This window comes from Saccostrea cucullata, unplaced genomic scaffold, assembly GCF_032062105.1.
Source record: "Saccostrea cucullata isolate Sc308-1 unplaced genomic scaffold, CSIRO_AGI_Scuc_v1 ctg8363, whole genome shotgun sequence".
NCBI classification, from domain to species: Eukaryota; Metazoa; Mollusca; class Bivalvia; order Ostreida; family Ostreidae; genus Saccostrea; species Saccostrea cuccullata.
This window is the reverse complement of record NW_026927383.1, coordinates 1-15960: the sequence shown is the minus strand read 5'-3', so window position 1 is coordinate 15960 and position 15960 is coordinate 1. Positions and strand designations below refer to the sequence as shown.

The window sequence follows — 15960 nt, the reverse complement described above, 5'->3', positions numbered from 1 at the left end:
TTGGTAAAACTGAAAGTTGTGGGAATAATTTAAGAGATCATTGAAAAAGGGAGCACCTAAGGCATAAACTAGATCAGAAGGGAGTACCTCAGACATAAACTAGATCAGACAGTTAACTCAACACTGTATAAAACAAGCGCTTCGTATTCTGTTTTTATGAAATTGTGATTGCTTCGTCTTAGATTTCTATTATATGCCGCCGCCATTTCAGTTTTAAGCATGCTACTTAAGGATATCCGATCCTCCGCCAGGAAGGATGACTCCAAAAATTAATATTCAATTTGAAATGCATCAAAATGAAGCTTGAAAATGATTTTTTTTCATGCAACAATTTTCATTTTATTCATCATTATAAGATTCGAGGTTTTGGGGAGTCTTAGAAAAGGTATTTAAAAAGTTGACATTTATACCCAATAAAAGGAGAAACAAATTAATACAGTTTTAGAAAAATAAGATTTTCTTGAATCCAGCCTTAGATACCAATGCTTATGAGCATGATATGAAATAAGAAGTGATTTGTGGTGTCTTGCAATGATAGCAAAAGACTTTTACACTATGTATTATAGAATACATGACGGAAATAGAATACAAAAAATAGCAAATAAGTATAAAAATCTTGACAATTTCTCTGAATGCTTGGAAGAAAATGCGTTGCTGATATTCCAGTTCGCATTTTCTGCAAGAATATTGGAGATTTAACAATTATTTTCCCTATATAATATGATTAACTTTAATCTTTAACTTTAAAGAATTAATGTGGAAAATTTACATAAGTTTGTGGATTCAGAGATACTTTTATGAGTATTTTTGATTACTTAACTGCTAATTTAATACACCTGAGGATCGGACTACCTTAAGAGTTCCAATTTTAAAAGGTGAAAATATACTTGAAAAAGTACATCTATACTGCAAAAGCTATCGACCTAACGGTTATGAAAATTGTAACCGGTAACGATCTTTTCGGCCGGTTAACCGATTAATCGTTGTTATACATTTTAAGTTTTTTAACATACCTTAAGTGATAATGTCATGCTTGGTAAAATTGTGGGTAAAGCGTTATAAAACCTAATATACCCATTAATGTAAAAACAGAATGAAAGTTTCATTGTGTGTTGAGTAAAATCAGGGAATATGTATACTTTCTTGGTAAATCAAATGAGCTCGTTATTTTGGAGTGTGTTAATCCTTCGACAAAGGAATAAGAAAATATACCAGTCGTTCAGATAATGTATAAATTCTAGAAGAGCAACAAAACAATTTATGTCTATGAATGATATAATTGTTCATATTAAGGATAATAAGAGGAATTTAATCAGTTGTTCCGCTTCCTCCTTGTTGAGTACAGTGAGGTAAACGTTGGGACCACGTGACGGTTACATTCCTTCTCGACACAGCAGAAGCTACACGTCATCTTCATGTTGGGGAACCCAGAGGGGTTGTCGTCCATACTGAGAATACAGTCAGGGTTAGGGGCAGTCTTCTGGTACCATTCCTTTTTACAAACATCCTCAGTTACACATCTGTAAACATTCAAATTCAAAAAGGTATCAAGCTGACAATTATTCAAATTGTACATCAAGTAAAAAAGAAGCCTAAAACATTATTATTGTAGGTAAGGGCCCATATTTAGAACAGACAATTACACTTACCCTTTGGTAACTATACGGCCCCCTTGGTTGTCCTGTTTCACAGACGATAAACAATGGTGTGACCCGCTAGAACATGTCGTTAATTCTTGCGTCTGACAGGTTTGATCCTTACACGTATAACATTGGAAATCTAACACGAAAAAGAGTCTATCAGAGACCAAACCAAATAAATACTTTAAACACAAAAATCATTTCGTGTTTTATAAATCTACTTAATCTGCAAATATATTACTATAGTATACGAAACATCTAAGAAAAAACATTCTACAGAGCAGTTTCTTTATAAAAATTTAGAATTGAAAACATTACCAGGTTTATGGGTGGTTGTTGCTGTGGTCTGTGTAGCATTAACTGTGGATGTTGGCTGATTTGTGGTCACGGGGGCCTTGGTGGTCGAAATTTTCTTTGTTGTCATGGTAGTTTTCTTTCCTATTGTGGTTTTTGAAGTTGGTTGTGTCGCAGTTGTCGATGGAAGATTTGTTGTTGATGGTGTAGAAGTTGTAGATGGATTTGTGGTGGTCTGAGCAACTGTAGTATGAACTTTATTAGAAGGTTTAATTGTTAATTTATTTGTTGTTGTCTTTTTATCTGTAGTCGTAGCTTTTTGTGCTGTTGTAGGTGTGTTTGTGGTTGTCACTGATTGTGTCGTTGTCGCTGCTTGATTGGTTGTTGCAGCTTGTGTAGTAGTTATGGCTTGTTTAGTTGTAGTAGTGTCTGTTGTTGTCGCTGCCTTTGAAGTTGTTGATTGTGATGTTGATTTTTGTGTAGTAGTAGCTGAGTTTGATGTTGTTGCAGCTTGTGATGTTGGATTTTGTGTGGTTGTTGCTGTTTTAGATATTGCTGCTTGTGTGGTTGTATCCACTTTTGCTGTTGTCGCGGCCTGAGATGTCGTTTTCTGTTTAATTGTCGGTGATGTATTTGTTGTGTGGAATTTTTGTGGTAATTTGGTCGTGGACAGCTTTTTTGTTGTAGCTGTTGTCTTTTTATCTGTTGTTGTTTTCATTTGTGTAGTTGTAATTGTTTGAGGCTTAGTGGATGCCTGGGAAGTTGTTGGCGCCTTTGTAGTCGTTGCTGCCTGTGATGTTGTTAGCGCTTGTGTAGTTGTCGCTGGTTGCAATGTTGTTGCTGCTTGTGATGTTGTTGGCGCTTGTGATGTTGTTGGCGCTTGTGTAGTTGTCGCTGCCTGTGACACTGTGGTCGCTTTAGAAGTTGTCGCTGTTTGTGAAGTGCTTGCTGTTTGCAAAGAGACCATTTAATGGGATTCTTTTAAAGCAGGTTATAAAACTTAAATTTTAAGAAGGAAATTCAATGTAATGGTGATTCAAAATTTGTTGAAACGAATAATGAATTGGAATCTCTGTCTACCCTTAATGTACCTACCTTGATTTGTGACTGGAGATGACGTGGAATGTTGAGTTTTTCCTGCATTATTCTGACCTATAAAATTTTGAAGTGTGTATTTCAATCATCTTTAAATAAGTCAGCTAACAAGCCTGCCGTTCTAATTAAACATTTTTCTATTTTAAAATAACGAATATTCTAAACTAACCAATTGTTCCATTCGCTGTCATCTGATTCTGACATTTAGGACAGGTTCCGCCTCCTAGTAGCAACCCTCCAATGTGAATATGGATATCTAAATCAATTCCACCCTGTCCTCCATTTTGATTCCCATGATTTTGACAACAGATTTGTCCGTTATGGACGTGGCATTGTGCTGCAGAATTTCCATTGTTACCATTTCCATTATTACCATTGTTTCCATTGCCACCATTGTTTCCATTGCCACCATTATTCCCATTACCACCATTATTTCCATTGTTACCATTGCCATTGTTACCTCCATTTCCATTATTTCCATTCCCAGTATTACCATTGTTTCCTCCATTTCCACCATTAGCCCCATTACCACCACTTCCTGCATTTCCTCCATTATTACCTGACCCTTCATTGCCTGTATTGCCACCGTTACCTCCATTGCCTCCTGCCCCACCATTTCCTCCATTTCCAGCATTACCTCCATTGCCACCACTTCCTGTATTTCCTCCATTACCACCATTTCCTCCATTTCCTGCATTACCCCCGTTGCCGCCATTCCCTGCATTACCTCCATTACCACCACTTCCTCCGTTGCCTCCATTGCCACCACTTCCTCCACTGCCGCCATTTCCAGCATTACCTCCATTACCCCCATTGCCACCACTTCCTCCACTGCCACCATTTCCTGCATTACCGCCATTACCACCAGTTCCTCCATTACCTCCATTGCCACCACTTCCTCCATTCCCACCATTTCCTGCATTACCTCCATTACCCCCATTGCCACCACTTCCTCCACTGCCACCATTTCCTGCATTACCTCCATTGCCACCAGTTCCTCCATTACCTCCATTGCCTCCACTTCCTCCATTCCCACCATTTCCTGCATTTCCTCCATTGCCACCACTTCCTCCATTTCCAGCATTACCTCCATTACCACCACTTCCCCCGTTTCCTCCATTACCACCATTTCCCCCCGTTCCCCCTGTGCCGCCATTTCCTCCAGATCCCCCATTTCCACCGTTTCCTCCAGAACCACCAGATCCTGGTTTCCCTGAATTCCCATTAGATCCCGGTTTTCCTGGAGAACCATTAGATCCAGGTCTACCAGGCCTACCAGGTCTACCATTCGTTCCACCAGGAGATGTAGTTGGTTTTGAATTTGGTTTGTTTGGTCCCGTTGGGGGTTTATTGTTGGGTTTTCCACCTGTTGGTGGTTTCTGGTTAGGTTTTCCACCAGTTGTCGGCTTTGGATTAGGCTTTCCTCCTGTTGGTGGTTTTTGATTAGGTTTTCCGCCAGTTGGTGGTTTATTATTAGGCTTTCCTCCCGTTGGAGGCTTTGAATTTGGTTTTCCACCTGTCGGTGGCTTTTGGTTAGGTTTTCCGCCCGTGGTTGGTTTTGTATTAGGTTTTGTATTAGGCTTCTTTACAACAACTTCGTCTTCAGCTTTCAATCGTTGGTCTTCCTCTGAAAAAAGCATCAGGATATTTTCTATTGTGCTAATCAATCTTAGAATTACTTGTAAAAACACACTAATTTTTATCGCTGTATTCCAGTTCTATTGTCACTCTGTATTTGCTTACCGTGTTTGGTCTATGAAACAATTAAATCAAAATGGAGTATGATGTGATTCTGATTTTCAATAATTATGACAAATCAACAACTAGAAATTTTAGAAGATGAATATATGGAAGTGGCAATATCATTTTTATGTCTAGAGGTTGGACGATTGTGAATTGCAGAATGTCATAAACAAAAAATTATATTTTTCCCTGGCTTATTTTTGCTCTGGGGAAACCACTAAACTCAATATCTTACACAAAGACAGTTCAAACAAAAGCAATTAACGTGAATATAAAGTTATGTGTAGGATGACAAGTTTAAATGAAAAAAAAAAAAAAGAACTTTGGTTGCAAGCAAAAAACTCAATAATGAAGAAAATTTATTGATGCTAAACTAATTTTTTTTTTCTCTGATAAAAGAAAGAGGCTCATGAATGAAATCTTTTTAAGCTTGTAAAATCACGCAAAAGTTGTAAGGTTTACAGCAATGTTGTTTTGTGGAATACCTATTCCCTCCGCATTACATAAGCTTCCGTCGCAGCACCAGGTACAAGTGCCCTCAAAACCAGTCCTATCGCCTCCATAGCATTCTTCTTCATTGTTTTCCTCCTTATTCATGCATGTCTAAAAATAATAATCATATACGATGAAAAACCGATACCAAACAAACCATATAGATACATTTATAAATAAAGGGGCAGTAATTAAAACAAACTGAAGTTATTATACAATTTTTTTTCATTTGGGTTTTTTATGAAAAATGTCGATTGTTTAATTAATTTCATTTCCACCGTGCTACAGATGAGTTTACATCATTTTGGAGAAGTGCAAAGTCATCAATTTCAATGACAACGACTTTTACTCTACCTGCATATGAGAGCATCCTTTGCTTACAAGAACTGAACCGTCTACATTGTAATGTCGCTGAGTAACACAGTGCTCCTGGAAGTTAAACAAACATCCTTGAATAATATTTATTTACAAAAACGTTTACTGTATTCAAGATAGGAAACATTATCTGTATGGAAGACATAAAAGTATTAATAGGTCCTTGACAAGGCTGGTGAATGACTTACGTGGCCTGTTTGGCAGACGACAGTTCGATTACACCCGTCACTTTCTTTGAAGTTTGTGCAGGAGTAACATTTGTACTCCTCTGTCCTCTCTTGAGAAGGAGCACTGCATACTAGAGTCACACCTGAAATTACATTTATCTGTCAAAGCATGCAAACACAAAAACTCACAAACATACATGTATGTTAAGTCTTCTGCAAGGATTGTACATAAATTGTTTCAATGATTCTGAGTTTTGACCTCTTCAAATTCACTGAATTAGCTAGAATACATGATCAGTACGTACTGGTCCCTGCTGACAAAGCAGTTTTTGTTTGTAAGGCTCATTATAGAAAAAAAGTATTTTAGAGGAACTTGGATTTGATTCTACAAGTGGTAATTCAACTAATACTCATTACTCCCTTTCTAAAGAAGAAATTCTTCTAAATCATATGTCAGTTTTGAATACTATAATATTCCAAACAACCAATATATTGGATACCGAAACTTCATAAAATCCTTAAAACAAAGATACTAAGAATACTAAGATATTAACAGTAGTAAGAGAGAAAGGTCAAAAGTACTGTGCAATAAAATATTCGAGAAGTGGTGTAAATCAAATATGGATATTAAAACAGTGAAGGAACTTTTGGAACATTTGAAATCACGATTTTTTTTCAAAACCAATAACAAAACAATTTACGACTTTCAATTTTATATACAACTTTTCCCCACGATAATTTAAAGTCCAGGCTTTTTGACATCATTGACAGGTACTTTTTTCAATAAAAATGGACTCGTAAATTTACTTACCTTATCACTGGTCATTTGCAAATTTTTTTAAAACATTCTGATTGTACACACAAGTACTCTAAAGTTGATATTAAAAATATGCTCGATTATGGCGTGTAAAACGTTGCTTTATTTGATAATCTTGTGATGTATATGCAAAACTTGTGATTTATATTCAAAATCTTGTGATGTATATGCAAAACTTGTGATGTATACTCAAAATCTTGTGATGTATATGCAAAACTTGTGATGCATATTCGATAATCTTGTGATGTATGTTCAATATCTTGTTATGTATTATTCAAAATCCTGTGATGTATGTTCTATAATCTTGTGATGCATGTGCAATAATGGTCTAATAATTATTATTTACCTCATTATAATTATTATATACAACGCGTTATCTGATTGGTTCTAGATTATCACGTGACCGGGCCATAAAACTTTTTATTATATAGTCTATTTATAGTCCCTATATAATCTATACAAACGCAAACAGTTCATAACACTACATATTCACCGGATTTGAGGCCGTATTACACGCGTGCAACTTGTGACGTCACAATCAAAATATCAAACAACGCTGTAAACGATGGTTGCAACGGCCGCAGCGAGCTACGTATCTGTGCAGGAAAACAATTATTCAAACCTATTTCAGGTTTATTTTTTAACATTTGGACGTCTTACACATAGTGAAACTCGGAAACAAAAACACGGAGGTTACAAACAGTAATCTGGAGATTTTTTTTTATTTTCAACAATGGAAGGTCGCTAATGAAAATGGTGTCGTCATACAGTTCAATATGTCAAATCAAATATAATAAAACAATTATGGACTGATTTTTTGTTATTAACCAGAAAAATATCCATATTGGAGCTGTGATGTGTCAAATGATATTCAGTAATTTAACGTTAAAAACACCTCTGAACACCTAGGTGAATATATTTATCGTTCGTTGAGAGATTTAGGTCTATGGTGCCAAATTTGAACAAAATTGTTTTTTTGATGTTTGTGTCAAATGAATTCAGTAATTTAACGTTTAAAATGAAGGTGAATTTAGGAGCGGTGCCAAATTTGAAAGTTTGTTTATTTCAAAAACGATTTTGCTTGTTTATAATAAACAATTCATTGCATGAATGTTCGGGAAACATGAAGATATATTCAGCCAAGAAATAACATATTCCTCTCGGGCAGAGCCCTCGGGGAATATGATATTTCTTGGCTGAATATATCTTCATATTTCACTCACTATCATGCAATAAATGTATAGTATGAAATTTGACTTAATGATAGATTGTATTCGCTGCCATGATCATTGTATCGATCATGTAACTTGCAAAATAATGATGGTATCCTTCTTTCATCAACTTGTTTGTCAATAGCCCTTCTCTCAAAAAATCAAAAATTGTTTGTACGTAGAGTATGGGCTGTATCCTCTAGTACTTTGCCTCTAAATAAGGTAATAGACTAAAGAATGTAATTTGAAATATGATTTCTTTAGCAAAAACTCAGATGTAAAAAAGAATAATGGATTATATCACTTGAAATTTCTTTCATCATTTCTAAAAAGCTCTCAGGTCTAAGTTACTTTATCAATGTGTGTCTTGCAATAATTTACATATAGTTTTCAAAGGCTTGTAACATTGTTGTGTTTTTAAAATAAAATACTTCATTGGTACCAAATAATGTTCTCGTATAAGAGAGGTGATCCTAAAATAAGAGAGTCTAGATTTTACTAAAAATTGCTCAAATTTTGAAATAAGTTCATTGTAAATAAAAACGCCCTTGTCCTCTACGCTACTAATGCAATTTATCAGTTGGTGAGTCTCTTGTTGATATTTCACTAATCCATGTCATCTGTGAATTTATCATCATGCCCACCAAAAGTGTTTGATGTTTTCCCAAGATTCAAGATGCACGCGGAGACTGGATTGAATTAACAGTATGCTTCTGCGTTTTGGAGAGGCTCTTTAAATCAATTCGTGTTCTAAAACCGGCCAGTTTTCGATAAAAACTCTGAATGTTGACAAATGGTGGGGATTTAATTTGTTTTTGAAAGAAATTCCTAATTTTTTTTATAAATCTGAAGAGAAGCTTTCTAAAGTTTACAAAAGTTCAAAACCGCTCTAAAAACTCGTATTTTTACAGACAGATCTATATATTCGAGAAAAAATCTTATTGACTACTTCTAGACAGCCTTTTTGTTTGGTTTATATTTACAATTCAAAGGGAGAGTCTTCATCAAGTAGTATATTTAAATATAAAAAGTTAAAGTTTGATACTAAATAGAAATGTATTTCTACGGGATTCTTCATTTTTTTTTTTATAAGAATACATGTATATCTATTCAACCCGTACATGTACACATGTTGACCCAAAGTAATGAACAACTGCTATAAAAACTTTAATAATTGAAGTTTTCGTCAATACATACATACATACTTAATTTTTTATGTCTTTTGAATTATTCCCTAAATCCGAAAACCTCATTCAGATATATGTAATTTACTCCATAAAACAGAAATAATAACTATCAAAATAAACACAACAATCGCTCTCTTTTGTCCTCACATGGCAAGAAGGTCGTGGCATCCTTATGTTTCTTATCGACACTCACTTTAAATCTAATGATAGATTTACGCAAAAAAGCAATTAATTTAGAAAAAATGGACATTGTTTTTGGATTGACCACCGTAAATAGCGTTTACAAAACTTCTACAGAGGTTGATTTTAAATTCTGCTCAAAAAGGTTATTTTTTTTACCATATTTAAATATTGAAGCAGTTTTCTATTCTTTTTTTTTTTTTTTGAAATTGGCATAATAGTTTTGATTGACAACTTAAATGTTCAGCAGAATTACCATATGAACCAAACAATACAGATTCCCCTCACTCAAAGGCACTTGACGTTCATATTTTTCTTATTAAAAGAATACAATGAAAATATATTTTTGTATAGAAAAATTTGCAATATCAAATTTTTTTTTACATTCAATATGTACTAGTATCTTAGCACACTTAGAACGCCATCATTTTTTAATTATGACCCCGTTTGCTGACATCAGTCTAAATAACCACCCTTTTAAACCATCATTTTAGGAAAAATGAAACACATGGAGATAACGTAAAGCATTCAAAATTTAAAACAATACAAAACAGGAGCAGATATCAGAGGTGGGACCAGGTGCCACGAAGGAGCGAGCATCAATGCGTCACATACAAGAAAAATTTTTGATCTTTCTTTTTCATTATTTTTTTGAAATTATACACATGATAATTTTAAGGTTATGATTGATATTATTTCGTCGCTCCTTCTTCTATTTGAATAAGAACCTGCTTTTGTTTTCTTTTTTCACAGATTTTTTTACATAAAACATTGATTTGAAATTCAAAATAACTTATTTTTTTAAATTAGTGGTTAGTGATTAATTTAGATATCTATTTACGTAAGACATAATATATTTCGAAGAGGGGAAACCATAAAAAAGCAACAAATAGAATTATGAACTCAGAAGACAACTCGGAAGAAAGATTGTGAGGAAAATTTTTACTATTTTGAGGCAGAAAATATTAGGTATTGAAAAGAGAATTTTCAAACTCACAAGCAATTAATAATTACGAGTATTGAGAAAAAAAAATCAAAGTTTCAATAAACATAAACATATTTCATACTTACAAACAAACATTAATTGTTGAAAAAAAATATTTCATACTTGCAAGCGAGCATTAATTATTAAAAATAATACTTCATACTCACAAGCAAACACCAATTATTGATAAAAAAAAAATATTTCATAATTACAAATATTAATTATTGAAAAGAAAATATTCATACTTACAGACAAACAGATAAAGCAGAGATTTGGTGGCCATTTCTAGAGGAGGGCGCCTTCTGTTTATCTGACCCACGATGTTGTTCTGTCCATATAAAAAGCTCATTCTTGTAGGAGGCCAGAGATTAAGTTGTTTACAGAGCCTTATGAAGGGAGGGGATGACAACTTTCACTAATTTTCTAATACATTCAATTACACCCTAAAATAGTATCTATGTACAAGAGGAATTCCCGACGTTAATTAAGTGTATAAGCGGACTAATTTTAATCTTTTCAACTATTTATGAAGGCACATGTAAGTGTTGCCTATCACAAAAAGGTTTTCTGATATTTATATCCAAAATAATTTGAATTCAATTGGAACTATTAGAGGTGTGGTAATGAGGATTGCTTTGAACAAAGTGAAAAATAGATGGTTAAAGCCGATCCCTTTAAGGTCCTTGATTTTACAACAACAAAAAAGACAGAAAATTTGGAATTGCTATTTTACGACGAGGTTTCAATTCAAGTGCATGTTCCATTTCAGTATTTATATTATATGTAAATGTTTAAAGAAATTGTTCATACGTAGGTCATGCTCTTGCGTATCGATTCAACTGAAATATATAAACTCTATATGCAAGTGATGAATATTGGTATATTACTGCATAAATAAGGGAAGTTGACGATTGTAACTTAGTTAAAGTCATCACGTTTATCATAGAGCTTGGTTGTTAGATTACCATTAACGTCTTTTTCAAGTGCTATATCCAAATATTAATCAGATGTGTCAGACTCTTTGGTGTCTTTTATCTCAAGCTCACCTGAATATATCGTATCGACATATGAATGGAAATTATCATTGTTAATTGACAATATGTCGCCGATATATCTAAATGTCGAGTTGAAAGCCAAAGCAAGTATTTTCTTCTTTTCACGCATAAGATTTTGCACTAAGTCTGCTTCATATTAGTACAAAAATACGTCTGCTAATAACGGGGCGCAATTAGTACCCAGGGGAATTCCAATAGATTGTTGGAAGACCTGGTCTCCAAAAACGACATAGATATTAATATTGTCAATCAGAAACTCAAGCATCTTTTTGATGTCAACTTCAGAGAACGGTTGTGTGTACAATCAGAACGTTGTTAAATAAGATAATTTTGCAAATGAGCAATGACAAGGTAGGTAAATTTACGAGTTCCATTTAAAAAAAAAAAAAAAAAAAGCAGCTGTCAATGATATCAAAAAAGCCTGGACTTTAATTTATCGTGGGGAATGGTTGTGTATAAAGTTGAAAAGTCTTAAGTTTTTAAGCTGTTGATTTTGGTAAATTCTTGTGATTTCAAATTGTCCAAAAGTTCTTTGGCATTTTTGAGTATCCACATCTGATTCACACCACTTCTTGAATATATTGTTGCACAGTACTCTGAAGTTTTTCCTTCACTACTGTCAATATCTTAGTGAGGAGTACAGAAAGAGGATTGGTTGAACATTCACTGGAACCCGCTATGTATCTTAGTTTGTAAGGATTTTTATGACGTTTTGGAATCCAATATATATATATATGTTAGTTCAAATTCATTTTGGTTCTTTGGGATATTAAAAATATTAAAAACTGGCATATGATTTTGAAGAATTCTTCCTTAGAAAGGGAACTATGAGTATAGGTTGGATTACCACTTGTAGAATTAAATCCAAGTTCTTCTAAAATACAATTTATATAATGAGGCTTACAAACGAAGACAATGTTGTTACCTGCTTTGTCAATAATAAAATTCAGTATAAAAAAACATAGGCCCAACAAGTGGTATAAAACAAGTCCGCCAAGATTCATGTATCCAATGATAGATCATATTTGTCAAATTATAGTTCGTGAACCTTTCATTTTGTGAATAATATACTTAGTATACATTCTTTTTGTGCACCAATACGAGTATGTTAGTTCACACTGCGCAAAGCATGTATAATTGATAATGATTTGATGAGAACTGTGACATTTACATATCCCTGATTGTTTCAGAATCCCTAATCTTTTCTAAAACAAATTACTAGTATTTAGATGCCATTAGGTATATTTGTCTGAGATATTTTTTAAAGGACAAGATTCGGGTACTAAGTTGTGGGAGGACTCTAGATAATCCCATTCTCGGATGTTTATTTAAATTTATCATTTCCTGTCCAGATAAACCGTGACATTTGTCAGCGGTATCCTCAGACAGTCAGAGTGATGGGCATTCCTCTGTCGATATCTGACGCTGGCCCATTATTTTTGTAATTACCATAATGCTAATAATAAGAATCTGAAGCTTGTTTTACATTGAATTGAACAAAATAAGATGTAAACATAAACTTGTATATGAAGTTACATACCCTGGTAGTTACTGCTTCAAGAGGGTTTAAGAAAGTTCAGCACTGTCAAAATTTTTTTTTTAATCATTTAAAACAATGATTAAACTGTTATATTGTACAAGACTATGATGGGTTCTTTTTCCCATAGTCTTATATCTAATATAGTATTTTAGCAATCTTTCCAGTCAAGCATACGTACTTTTATATATTTCTAGCAAAAAAAGACCATGTGCACATTTATGAACGATTGAGTTTGGAAGATTCTGTCACGTTCTAAATTTTGAATTTTGAATTGTTAATTAACAGTGGTAATTTCCATTCTTATGTCGGTACTATTTATGTCCTATCGAGCTTGAAATAAAAGATACCACAGAGTCTGACACATCTCTTTCATATTTGGATATTTTATTTGAAAAGGACGATAATGTTAATCTAACAACCAAGCTCTATGATAAACGTGACGACTTTAACTTTTCTATCGTCAACTTCCCTTACTTATGCAGCAATATACCATCATCAAGTTAATGACGCAAGAATATTAACAGTCTCGTTTAAAGTCATCATTTCGTAAGTTCTATGGTAGATAGAATGACCTTGTCAGCAAATACAATTTATCATTGAGTCAAATGCTGACTGACTTTTTCATACTAATTGTTATTCCATTATTTATACACTGAATTGATTTTTCCGTTATTTCCCGATCATGACAAAGAGCACACGACGGGTGTGGCCAGTCTGCACGGGATGTTCACTCCTCCATGGCACCTGATCCCACCTCTGATGTCTTTGATGTAAGTGTTTGCTCTCTCCTATTTTGTATTGTTTTATGGACTTTTGGTCTTGAATACTGTTCGTCATCATCCATATGTTTCACATAAAAAGGTACACAGGATTACGTAATTTGTGTTCCGAAATAGTGTCATTTTATGCCACTTGATCCCACCTCTGACGTCTTAGAGGTACTTCAAAATTTATATTGTTTGACTTTCAGCTTGAATACTCTTCGTTTTCTCCATAATTGCATCTTTTTTCAAAACAAAAGCGTAATAACGCCACGTAACTTTTTTTAGTTGATATATGCAAATTTTATATCTTGGCTTTCCTAACTTTTACATCTTGGCTTTTCAAACTTAAAATTGAAAACTTCGAATTCATCGTTTCAAATATCAACTTTAATTTGGCTTTTCCAACTTTTATCTTGTTTTTTACAACTTTAATCTTGTCTTTTCTAAGTTTTCAAGCTGGAAATTCCAACAACTTGATAAAAAAATCGACAATTTTGTTCTGTTCTATAGGCCTAAAGTTTTTTTAAAGCTAGGGAATCAACTACCAACTTACAAAAGGTACTTGGAAGAAAATCAGAATTTTTTTTATTTGCCATAAGAAGATAACACTTCACAGATACACACACACACTAAGAGAAAAATAATCATTCTACTTTTTTCTACATCAAGTTGTTAATGTTTCTACTACTCTATTCTTCCCACAAGAAAAACATCAGTTCACATTTAAAGCAGCTATGATCAGAATTTTAGTATACATTTTATGACCTTCACCATTGTTATAATGTGAGATTAAAACATCCCACTAATTACCATATCTAAAACTTACATTGTATCTATTTCACATAGTAAAGTAAACCTCAACAATAATTTCTAATAACAATAATATTTAAAATAACATCCGAGATCAATGAACAGGCGTAAAATGGGAACATGATAAATTATGCTTACTTTATTATGAAAAGAAAAACTAAAAATATTCTGTTTTCAAATACATCATTAAAATATAAATTGTTGATGTGTTCATTAAATATGTTGCTTTCAATGATAGGTGTATATATACATGTTCACTCACAGTGGTGACAAATTCTGAACAAAAAATGAATCACATTAAATGCCAAGAAATGCCCATTAAAATGCTGCATTTTTGGAAAGTGTGATGATGGAGGTAATAATATTTGAATTATTTTCTTATTTGTGTGGCAATTTAAACAAAAATACTCTTCTGAAATGAGAATTACAAAGATCTAATAAAAGCTGCTAGCTAGCAGATATGTTTAAATCTACCAGTCACACACACACACAAACATAAAGCAATGTCATACTGTAATCAAAATAATTTTCATCAAAAACAATTTTTCTAAATCTGAGGTTTTGTATAATTAATTCAGTTTTACAGCACACACACATATAATGAGAATAAAACACAGCAAAGCCAAACTCAACTCCCTCATTGCAAAACAATTGTGCAACCATCTAACATCATTCTCAGTTCACTTATTTTATTAAATTTGAAACCTATAGAAATATTTTGACCATTCTTGTAAATTTCTAGGTATTCAATAATCATCAGTCAGCATTGTACAATTCAAGTTCAAACAGTTTATGTAAGTAAAGGGGAAGAACTTGTACATATATGATCTACTAATCTGTGACAATCACTCAGAAATCAATGTGTAATAACGTAAACAAAGAATACTTAATATTTAGAGCATAAAAATATACATTTAAGACTCTACATTTCAAGTTTAAAAATTACAAAGCATAAATAATCCAAAAGTTATATGTATACTAACTACAACTGTAATACTATCCTTATCAGCCGACAAATAATGTTGTAAGGACCTCATTTCATCGCACTTTTATCTTAAAATGACAGGGGAAAAAATCTAGTGGATTATTATCTAGTATCAAATCATTTTTATTATAGTATACCAAACAAGAAAAAAACAGAATATTATGATATAGAAATAAATACAGCTTAAAAACAAGGGTGTAAAATAAATAAAGCAGAGATTTAAAAATACCTATACATATTTGTATAATAAAGTAAATTGAACATTAAATAACAATGATCATAAAGATATCAGTAAAGTTTGTGTCATATTGTACAAATGCTTGAGTTAATTTTTATAACATATACGTGGTTACTTGTATACATAAAGTACCCATAAGTTATCATGTCAATGCTCAAAACTATAATGTACTTTAACCATATAGTATTCCTACTGCTCACTACAGAGGCAGTACTAGGAAACCCATATGTTCACATTAATTCTCCAACAATAAACTCAGAGTAAACAAGTCTACTGAAGTCAATGAATTTTGAACACCACTAAATACGAAAGGTCCATCATAAAATATCATATACAGAACACAGACAAACAACATGAATGTATATGTTTTATCAATGTACAC

General features: G+C 33.1%; 1 protein-coding gene across 1 annotated transcript; it reads right to left on the bottom strand.

Annotated features, from left to right (window-relative positions):
- Positions 1-1182: 1182 nt before the first annotated feature.
- Positions 1183-10542, bottom strand: LOC134274294 (uncharacterized transmembrane protein DDB_G0289901-like). The gene is made up of 9 exons (XM_062756558.1): positions 10436-10542; positions 5828-5949; positions 5619-5693; positions 5258-5375; positions 3199-4656; positions 3030-3086; positions 1959-2864; positions 1650-1779; positions 1183-1520 (listed from the first exon to the last, which is right to left on the bottom strand). Exons 1-9 carry the CDS (start codon positions 10533-10535, stop codon positions 1313-1315), a joined length of 3174 nt encoding a protein of 1057 aa, XP_062612542.1. The 5' UTR covers positions 10536-10542; the 3' UTR covers positions 1183-1312.
- Positions 10543-15960: the final 5418 nt, after the last annotated feature.